Source organism: Austrofundulus limnaeus, unplaced genomic scaffold, assembly GCF_001266775.1.
Source record: "Austrofundulus limnaeus strain Quisiro unplaced genomic scaffold, Austrofundulus_limnaeus-1.0 Scaffold76, whole genome shotgun sequence".
NCBI lineage: Eukaryota > Metazoa > Chordata > Actinopteri > Cyprinodontiformes > Rivulidae > Austrofundulus > Austrofundulus limnaeus.
In genome coordinates, this window is record NW_013952478.1 from 175,517 (window position 1) to 187,177 (window position 11,661).

The 11,661-nt window shown below is 36.6% G+C and overlaps 1 protein-coding gene across 1 annotated transcript in view; it reads right to left on the bottom strand.

Annotated features, from left to right (window-relative positions):
• The window catches only part of pcdh1a (protocadherin 1a), a 101,379-nt gene that overhangs the window by 19,406 nt on the left and 70,312 nt on the right, over positions 1-11,661 (bottom strand). Inside the window, 1 exon segment of the mRNA XM_014011011.1 lies at positions 2,235-2,454. Within this exon segment, the coding sequence (XP_013866465.1) occupies positions 2,235-2,454 (220 nt within the window).

Below are 11,661 nucleotides of genomic sequence, written 5' to 3' on the forward strand. Positions count from 1 at the left end.
TAATACTAGTTTTGTATTAAAGCTGATTGGATGTTTTCAGTCTTCAAAGGCCAAATTCGAAGGCTGATTATGTCATAGCGATGTGCCAAAGTCCAAATTTAAAGGCTCCTCCAACTGCGCCCGACAAATGCAACCTCCTTTTTTCTCAATTTAAGGTACAGGTTTTGTTTATCCTTCCTAGCTGACTCTATCTAAAGATGCATCGCGGTCCAGCCAGGTGATTATTTTGCTTCAGACAAAGCMAGAGTCTGAAGTAAAGTTTTAAATAAAAAGAAACTGGCAGTACAAAAGTTGAATGTTTAAAGCAATTAGGCTTTTTTAATATTATTCTGGTCAGAAATGATTGTAAACACACTTGTTTGACTAAATAACCAAGCTTGTCTGGTGGGTTCCTTATTCTATTGCTTCTATGCTCATTTTGTCAATTTATATTATTAAAATATTAATATGTTACAGTTGATAAGTGACAAGACTTAGGTAAGGGTCTCTTTGTTCTGGTTTTTGCAGTCCACAAAGGACCAAGACAGCATACAGCCTTTGACAAAGCTCAGGTTAGAGTTTTTATTTTTATTTTTTTTCTGTCAGGATCAACAAGCTAACAGCTAGTCATAGCAACGCCAAGACTAATATACATTTCTGACATTTTAAAACACCAATTAAAAAAAATCATACAAAAAGTATGCAACCATTTTTATGCTAATTTACATCACCATTAGATTAACGTTACACAGTTACGCCAGCAGAAGCATTACAATATTCCTGTGCTGCATGCTGCACAAGAAGTGTTAACTGGTGCCACCATTATTTACACTTGCAAGAAAAGTACAGATTTCTATGCAAACAAAACAAAATGTATGGTAATGTAAARATGCATAATAAATTGTTTGCATGAATCACAAAGTTTTTTATTGTATTTATTTTTTTAACAAAATTGTTTTGAAAGGATATAAACAGGCTTAGGTTTTGATAATGCTCAGACTAACCYTTAGCTGGTCCATCAGCACACAAAACAAACAAAAAAAAATGTTGATGTCTTATATGTGTTGGAGATTAGGCTGTGGTGATCCTTGTGAAACAAGTTGACTCCAAATGCAATCACTTAAAGATGTACATCCAATGATTACTTTCTCAGAGTTCAAAAAAACCCGTCCACTGGTTTGTAATAATTTGCTAACAGATAGACAAATAAAGACATACACAGACTCAGGCACATACAGTACATTGTTTCCCATCTTTAATGGCAATCCAAAAAATAAATAATTATTTTTTTCTTTTTAAAATACCATAATTATCATTTTAATCACCTTATAGTGGTAGTTGGGATTTTATTTTATTTTTGTCAGCCTGTGAATTGATTACTGTGTGTAGAAATCCCAGCACCTGCAGACCTAAGCTTCTGTTTAACTTGCGTCCACCTTGAGGCAGGGAAATACTCAGAGCAAACATAGTGTTGCCTGCTCAGATGTCATGGTTCAGATTTATTTAGAGGGCAAATGCTCCATTAGTTGGMTTTTTTTTTAATTAGCGCACTTGTGAGAGAGGGTCATTAAGGATGTCTGACAGGAGACCTGCTGATGAGGGGGATGGAGGCACTGCTTGCACCAGCCCACACTCTCACACACACACACACACACACATACACACATATTCCCACAAGCACAAATCTCCTTAACAACGGACAATATTTCACACAGTCAACGACAAACGCATGCAATAAGTCAATGCCACAGGTGAAACAGTGACTTCAGTCCAAAATGGGCACTGAGCAAAATCCAACACAAATGCCTATATTACCAAATATTAAACATGCAAAGAATKTATTACAGACATTTACATTCAAATTAAAGTATTGGAGATTTATTGAATGACTGTGTTTCACCCATCACCTTCCATGCCAGCGRATTGTAAGATATCATGTTGGCAAAATATATAATTTGATTAAACTTTAAAAATAACACAGCYTTGACTTCAAATAATTAACATAAAGAAAAACAAACATCTTGTGCAATGTGTTACTGCTCAGGATATGTGTTGGGGATCCATCTCGGCTGCTAACACACCAAATGTCAGGTCAATATATATGAAACTGGTTGAGTTATAGATGTGTTTTAATGTCTATAACTCAGGATGGTTGCCAAAGTCAGCTATGGCAGCCATCTTGAAATGAGTGGCTACATTCAGCAAGATTCCTTAAAATATTTGCCAGTTTGCCAAATGCAGTATTGTCACTGTACCGTTTTCTGGGTGCTCTGTTTCTCCGATGCTGCCATCTGGGGTGGTTCTCTCGTAATGGTCCTCCGGCAGGGTGAGGGGTCCGATGCGAGGGCCAGATGATGATTTACTGCTGGGAGTCTCCGACTCCTCCAAGCCGCTGTCATAGTAGCTGTGCTGGGAGGCATCCTGCATGTCCTGCACAGGGTTGGTGGTGGAAAAGGTCACTCTGCGATGGGGATGCTGAAAGCAGAGAGATGTCAAAAATATACTTTTTTATCACCAAGAAAAACATTTTCCTCAAACCATACTTTCCAATTACATTTTCTTGGTGGTTGATGGGTCCCTGTTCCACCTTAAATCGCACACAATTTAAGATTTGTGTCTGAATATTTCTGTCTCTATAAAGTTCACTCTCCAAAAGTTAGAAAATAACATCAAATATTAAACACATTTAAATATTAAATAGTCTTTTGCTCTATTATTTTTCTGAATATTACATAAGATATAAATATATAAAGAGAAGAGGTTATTTATTTCTGTAATAACGAAAGGCAAATATGCAGCTACAGAAATAACAAAGTAAGGTATTTTCCAGATTTCATCATCAGACGTATTTGGATAAAAAAGAACAATACATTTAAACAACTCAAATGAACCTACTGATACTTTTAGTTTAGAAAAATAAAATCTGAAGTAGATATTTTGCAGGACAAACACAAGTTATTCAACAGTATTTCTTTTTTTTTTTAAACTCTGATAAAGAATTTTGGTGGGTACARAAAGTACTGTGTAAAAGTTTTAAACCACCCTAAATTCTTTATATTTTCTTTTCAAGGAGCCAGACTTTTTTTGTCATTTCTAAAAGTAATCTTGATCAATAGTTCTCCAGAATTTTTGAAGTTTTAGTCTTTCAATTTTTTTTTTCTAATTTTCTGCCAGTCATTGAAGCTGGACATGACTGCATATTGTGCAGTGTATGCTTAAGAAAAAAAAAAAAAAAAAAACCTGGACAAGTTGGGGACAAAAGAAGGGCCAAACCTATTAAAACTTTCACTGGCAACTGAACACAATAAAAAGTCATGTCTTTCTGAAATAGAAGAAAAAAAATCCATCAACATCCTGGCATTAAACCTGACATGTGCATCATTTTACAGTTGATAATTTACTTCATGTTGGCTTTTCACCCAATAGCTCTTTGGGGATTACCTTGTTGGTGCTAAAATGACATTCCATGTTTGTCACAGAGCATTAGATTTGGTAGAATTTTTTTTCTCTTTTTATGCCAAGTTGACTGATCTGTGTGAACACAGGACTGGTTCAACCCCTGATCTTAGAAACCTTCTCATGGCAAAATAACTCAGAATAGATTCATGTAGCTCAGACAAAACAAGCAAATATGCCTCTGAAAGTTGGCAAGTACTAGACTGAAAAAGAGTGAAATAATAATTCTCACAATCATGCAGTCTGACAGCTTGGATGCAAAATGCCTCAAGGTATTTGCACATTACAATACATTAACCTGTCACAAATCAAAAAAAAAATGTGAATCTACTTGTCTTTTCATCCATTATATTTTCCCCATGTCTCCCTTTGAGGGTCATGGGGACCACTGGTGCCCATGTCATGCAGTCACTGCTCGATGGGTGGGGTACATCCTGGACAGGTCTCAAGTCCATTACAGGGACACATTGATAAATGAGACAAACAACCATTCACTCTCTCACTCAAACTGGAAACCCACATGTACAGAGAGAACAAGCAAACACTACTCAGAAAGGTCCCCAGCCGGGATTCGGTTTGGCATCCATCTTGCTGTGAGACAACAGTTATACCAACTGAGCCACCATGCGGCCATATCTACTTGTACTTTATAAAATTTGTGAAAACACATTGGTAGCACTTTACATTACAACTTTGAAATATCATGGGAATAGTGTGTTAAGAGTGGGATAATAAAATGCAATGGGAAGTTACTCTTGTGTTATTTCCAAAGTCACAATTAGATAATATCATGTCCATTCATTCATCCATCCAATATCTTAACCCACTTCTTCCTTTCAGGGTCATAAGAGTCACTACCCATATCAAGCAGATGCTGTGAGAGGGGTGTGGCACAAACTGCACACACACTGGGCAGGTTGCAAGTCCATCACAGGGCCAWTACAATATAGTCAATATAGATAGACTATAATATATAATGTAGACAAATAATTCCAGTTTTACCAAATATGTTGCTATTATTATAAAATCATTCTTTGCCAGGTAAATACATAGCTAAAACTTTTGTAACAACATAATAGTATATATTACATTCCTAAAACCATATTATTACCAGCTAAACATTCTTTCTTGCTAGGTACTTTTTAAAGTACATAACACTCTTTTATTATATTCATAACACCATATCATCATCACACCGCATTGCCATCTTATTGTCAAGTTGTGATGCAAATTGCTTTCTTTCCTGGAGCAAACAATGATCCTGATAAAGACCAAGTTTGGTCTCAAAATATCGGTGAACGTTTTTTGTTTTTTTGTTTTTTACCCCAACAAACACCACACAGTGCATTTGATTTTGATTTTTGTTTTTTGCTGACCGCTTCCGTTTTAGACTCAACAGCAATTCCAAAACCTGCTTGTCTTCAATACGAAACACCCTGGTATCAATCTTGAATGGCTTTATTTTCATTTGTTTCAAAATAAAAAAAATATATATATATATATATTCATATGAAGACTGTGTGCAAATGCAAGTAATAATGTAATAGTATATAGTTTTTTTTATTTTTATTTTTTGCCATTTCAACTATTTAACCCTATTGTAAAGGAATTATGAACAATATTTTAAAGCAAACAAATAATACCTACTTAAATTTATGACTCCAGATCCGAATGTGATTAAAAATGAGCTGTAGAGGGTGGTGTGAGAACTGAGTGCATAAAACAAWTTTTTATTGCTGTTATTATAATCATTAGTCAGACAGCGGTTTCATTTTCTAAATARGTCCCCAGCAAATGAATTCTGATGGCAATGATTGGTGCACTAATCAGTAGACCCAGTAAGGTCCTTTCCTTCTCCCATATTTTAACATTCTCGATGCTTGGCATCTTGTGTTTAATCCTGCAAACAACCAGACAGTATTTTCACTATTTTGCCAAACTCCTAAGAGGCTATGAATAAAGCTAACACAAAAGGACAAAACAGAACACTGAAATGATACTTTGCAAGCATTAAAATATGTTATTGTAGCTGCTTTTATTGATTCATGCTGATGCGTTTTGATCAAAAATTTAAAAAAAATGTGCAAACGAATGAATAGACATACTGATGAATTCCTGAATTTGGTTGCGAGAAGAGGAGCAAAGCGGCACACAATAAATCATTGGAGATCACACCCTTTATCAAATTAAATGGCTTGTAAATACAGTTAGGAGACCATTAAATTTCCTCATCCAAAGATCAGTTTACTAATGGCTACTTACCACCGATTCACAATAGAAAGATGACTCCTTCTGTGCGTTCGTCCTGTCTCACCCCCCACCCCCCACACCACCTCTCACATACACACACAAACACACAGGAGTGCCTCTCGTAAAAGTCAGGAAAGCACTGATACAGCAGAACGGGCCTGCCTCTGCCACACAGCTCCGATCAATACAACCGGCCTGCACTTTTTACCATTCAACCACTTTTCAAGCAAACAGCAAAGAAAAAGAAAGCCTTTTACTGGAAAGCTTAGGTAGGAGCCATCAACACTCTAATATCACCAATGAGCTTCACAATGTAAACCTGTTTGTCTTTTCATCACTTCTAAAAAAGTGGGTTTTTTTGTTTTGTTTTTTTAATTTTATTTTTCCTTTAGCAATAGTGCTTTTCTTATATCTTCAGTGGAAAAAAAATGATTATTACAGTTCAGAAGTAGAGTTTCTAAGGCAATAAACTGCACATAAAGTTGAGGGGAAAAGGGAAAAAATGTCTTAGATTTTGTAGTACTTCACTCACATTAAAGAGAACTCAAGCTACAGTTTCAAACAACAAATTCCATTTACGTAATAGAACAAGCCATTTGATTTTTTTTCTCTGAGTTATTTGCATTCAGGGTGTGCAAATAACTAAAAAAAGAAAACAAATAAAAAGAAGAAAAAGATGGCAGTGAGACATTGTGTCTTGTTTTTTTTTCTCTATTTTATTCCATTAAACATGCTCTTTGATTGGTACACAGACACTGAAAACATGTTCAGCTGCTTATTAGTTCTGCTTCAAACCAAAGAACGCACTATAATACCCAAGCAGAGCATGTGCTGTAGAGATCAATCTGCGCTTTATTAAAATACCACAACTCAAGCTGAAAACAATAAAAAAATATAAACACACCTCCACCACATTAAAAGAAAGTCAGTTTATCCACTTCTGCTGGTATTTTCTTTGCATTGGCCAAAGGCAAAATCTGAGCAATAATGTTTTTGCATSTGTTTGGTTGTGCARAATATGTTTGACTGTAGCATTAGCAAATTATCTTAAGGAGCTAGTGGACTTTTTTTTTAAATTAAACACCTTGAAAGTAATGACTGATAAACACTTACGATTGATTGACTTTTGGAGTCAATCAAATTCAGCTGATTTGAACTTTTATTAACTGGCATTTTATAAAGTATGTGAAAGGTTTTGCATAGTGTCCTGAGATGACTTTTGCTGTAAACTGGTTCTATAAAAATAATCTGAAATGGAGTGAATTATCAAACATAAAAATGTCTGTGACTCAGTCAGTTTTATAGATATTGAGCTCKCACTGAATGTGCTAGTGGCTGAACCTGAGTCCCAACACAAACTCTTAGTGCTAAACGTCCTCATGAAATCCTTGATGGGTTTTAAAGCTGCAGTACTGAGTTCTGGGAAAACTGAAGCTTTAAACAAGGAAAACCTTACAAGTTCCTCCTCCTTGCTCCCCGCTCTGCTACAGCTCTCCTTCTATAGCTCCTACCCCCACAGCAAAGCCTGCTGTGAACGCACAGCTTATTGAGCAGTAGGGCACTGAGATAATATAGCACATTCAGAACTCCCAAAAATTGGCAGCTTTCTGGTTACAATAGCGTTTTTCTTCACCATTAGCACAGCTGTAGCACCCCGGCAATCTTGGGCTTGAACGATGGTTTGTATTGCACGGGGGAAGGGCGTGAGCTACAGGAATGTGATTGACTGGTAAGACATATTCCTCATGGCTCTGATAGGCTGTTTTTGACTGGGAGCAGTATKTTTCTGCAAATGGCAGAAGGACCACTGGGAGAAGCCAAAAAGCCAAAGGAGCTTTATTTTTTTTTTAGTTTTTCCACATATGGTCTGTCTCGCATTCTACTGTCAGGACATAGCAACAGTTTTAACAAATGTAAAAGAAATACATTTGCTTAAAGTTACTCACTGCAGCCTTAATGAAAATTACTTTAATTATACACCTTGATCTTGCACACAAAACCAATTAAAGTCTCCTGTCAACACACTTCAATTTGAACCTCACAGCCAAATGGCATCACATAAACGGCAACAATGTTGTGAAATTTACAATAAACGAGCTACAATTTGGTGTTGTAGTAGTTAATCATCCACAAATACACTCTGAGTGCGGCACACTGTGCATCATTGTTTCTAAAATCATTGGAATAAGCCGTTGGCTTCAACCTTGTCTGTCAATTAACAAAATATCTCATGAATCAATAAACAGAACATTAGTAATTTTTGGAGTCAACCCATTAAAAGATGGCCAACACAGCTAAARGACATTAGCCAACACTGAAACAATAATATATTTCTGTCAGTCTTATAGATTGATTTTAATTTTTATCTGATAGTAGCTGATATCATCCCTATGAAATACTACAAATTAACACATCTCATGAGATCTTACAATATTGCTCGAGTGTGTATGTCATCAAGGTTTGATTAAAATGTGTTTAACTCCATCCTTACTCAGCATAACAATAGTGTAAAAACTTGAGTGACTTTAGCCCAAAACTCTGCCATGAATCCCGATGGGTGATAAGCATTCCTTTAGGAYATGCTAAGCTTAATAGTRAGGTTCTAATTGGCCAATAAATTACAAAGATGTGTTCTTAAGTGATTGATTTAGACTCTCGTTAAATGCAAAGGAGGAAGCATTTAGTTGTCCAAATATGGATTCTAGCTTAAACTTCTCCTCAAGGCATGACTGCAAAGAGTCAGCATGTAATGATAACTAGCTGAAGCTGCAGAGATGAGAAGTAGATTCCCTCTTTTATTCAGTGCAAAAAAATAATAAATCCTTCCCCAGACCTAGGGGGGCTGCAGCAATACGGAAGGATGGAAGGGGAGGTAGATTGGGAAACGTGGAGTTGGTCAGGCAGACGATGCGTTGGCTGGAGGGGACGAGCAGAAGGATTAGATTCTGAGAGACTGGAGGCGGGAGGCTGGGAGAGTTTAGGCATTGTTGTAGAAGTAAGAAGCCGTGGGGCTGAGAACGAAAGAAAAGACATTAATAGTGACATCTGAATTCATAACRCCATTTAGATTGGGCTAAAATGACCTCGTTTATAATAAAGCAATCCCAAAGCAGATGGAAAGATACAGCAGGATCGTGTCTTTGCAAGGGGAACAAGACACATTTTAATGCAGTAATAAATAGTAAAAACCCACTGCCAAATCTACAGCCCTGTTTCTTTCTTTTTCTTTCTGCAAGACTGCCAAAAAATATTATCTACAACTCACTGCCACAGTGCAATTTCAAGCTTATTGATATTCAGTTAGAAACCAAAGCTGCACATTAGATAACACTTATTTATTCTTTTAATTCATTAACATACGCAACATTTGTGGTCAAGTAAGAAAAAAAGCAGGCTGAGGATGCTACTTAGTTATTTAACATTTCACACAAGAGGGAAGTAGAGCTTCCTTACTGCAACAGGAAAATAGGGATATAAAATTCTCATTTCAAGCATGATATAATCTCCTGTGTTAATATTTCTGAGAAATTAATTTAGTGGCTGTGGAAGACTTACAGATAAAGGCCAAAAAATACACTTATAATGGACATGCAAGTGGCCCTTAGTTCTTTCAGAGTTCAAAACAAGTGTTTTAGCAGGAAAACTCAAAGCTCTACATGAAAAGCCTTGAAAAYGAAAGAAGATGTAMTTTGAAAGTTTTTATTTATTTATTTTTAGTAAAWACAGTKTCTTRCTTACTTTATGTGATATGTTTGAGCTCTGCCTCTCAAACTGAAGCAGACTAACCACCACAAGTACTGACATTTCAGAAGAGATTTCCCCTGACTCTGGCAATATGTGGGGCAAACAGATTCAGATTTTTCTTTTTACAGGCTGTAACCATTTGTCTCTTATCTTTCTGTTGAAGCTTTCCCAAAGTTTTAGCCAATTTGACWAAAGGTTATTTTTGATCAAAATYACRAAGTTTTATTTTAAAGGCCATGAAYCTCACCTTTAATAGGYAYGATGGAGMSTAGCTTWAGGTTTTGAGCACCGCAYACATAGCCTGGTAAAAACCAGACCCTTGTCCTTCACTATGCTTCAWATGAGGGTCTGGACTCCCGGCTTTAGAGAAGCGATTCTTGCTGGAGGCGTGGCCTCTGCTGAAATTTTAAAAAAATATTGGATTTGTTGGCCGCGACATATGTGTGCCAGCTCCACTGTGAAGGAGACTAAGCCAAGAAGCTAACCAGAAATCGCGTGCACTGTAAACAACCCTACTGAGACTGTGTCCAAAACAGCAGGCCGGGTCCTCCAAAGGACCCAGCCTACCCGGTCGAGGTGGGCCGGGTCCTCGGAAGACTGGAAAGACCAGAAAAAAAGTGGCTGTGAATTTGGACGGTCTGGCCACCCATCCTTACCCCGACATACGTCATGTCGTCTAGCAAACATGACGATGCTAAACAGAAGCAAAATTAGATCAAAATTAGAAAAATATAAATTTGTTAGCATTATTAATATCACAAAACAATGAAATTAACTTGAAGAACTACTGGACCCATAGGTGCATGTTTATTTCACTATATATATTTTTTTTTTATTTTTTTTCTGACTAAAATATTATTTAAAAACATGTCTATACAAATGATGAAAGTATTAAAATTAAAACTGCTAGAATTTTTTTCTATTTTTATATCGCCATATATTTATTTAAAACCTATTATTTTTTCCCGCTTCGTCAGCCATTACTACTTAGTGGCTTTTCTTAAATAAATTGTTGATTTTGTCAGATAAAGCATACCAGACACAACACAAAAGGACACTATTCATCATTCAGCTTGCAAATTGATAAGAACTGAAAAAGACTTTGCAGTAATAATTGCAGTAATGACAACATGTGAGGTCAACTAGAACTAAATTCGGTAAAACTAACATTTTAAAATGCATTTCTGATTCTTTAATGTGAACTATTTAAACAAAATTTGTGAGAGATATGATACTTTTCTTTTTTAAAATAACTGATTTTTTCTTTGGCAAAACCTGTGCCGAAGCAGCAAGGATAACATCTTGGTGACAAGCATTTCTTTTACAACTGCTGATTTGCACTACTAATCCCTGATGGGGGAGCAGGTTTCCACTATGCTCTCATGTTGCACTGAGTTCCCTCTTCATTCAGACTGCCACAGAGTTATCTGAGACCTCTCTGCCATCAGGTGCCCTGTCACCCAGCCAAGCCTCACTGATTAGCAGTGTAACCGTACAGGCCTGCTGGAACTCGAGGCAGATGGGCGAGCTCTTCCAACTTGTCGACCACTTTTGAATAGTCACAGAAGAGGGATATGTGTCACATTAGAGCTGCTCTCATGCTTCCTGGTTTGGAAATATTTTACAAGTAGGCGTTTGTTGATAAATTTGTTGTGAGCATTGTGTGGGATTTTACTATATTGTTAGCTGCATTAGCATTTGTGTTTTTAAACAGAAATATTTGGTACAAAATGAAGGCAGCAAAGCACACTGAATTCATATATTATGGATATTTTCAGTGCCTGTAAGCTATGAGTTTATGATTAGTATTAATTGAAACAGTTAAAGCTGCTACCATCTTAATAATTCACTACAACAAGGTGTGCGCACACCATGTTGATTGGTAGTCATTATTCTTTTCAAAACGGGTGCTTTATGCAAGACAAAATCTTCTGTATAATTTCTGAAGTGATCATGTGGTTCAGCCATTGCTGCAGTTGTTGCAATTTCATTATGAATGATGACATAATACAACCTACATGCATAAGTGAGTTACACCTGTAAAGTATGCATGGCCACCTTTTTTACAAAAAAAAGAAAGGTCTGTTGGCCTCATGGGAAAATGAAGTACCTGTTATGATCCTGCTCCTGTCTGCCCTTGTTTTGCCCATTTCCTGCTCCTGTCAGTCTGACCCTGCTCATTGCCTCTGCCCCTCCCGTTACTGAAAACCTAATCAGCTCATTCTACTCACC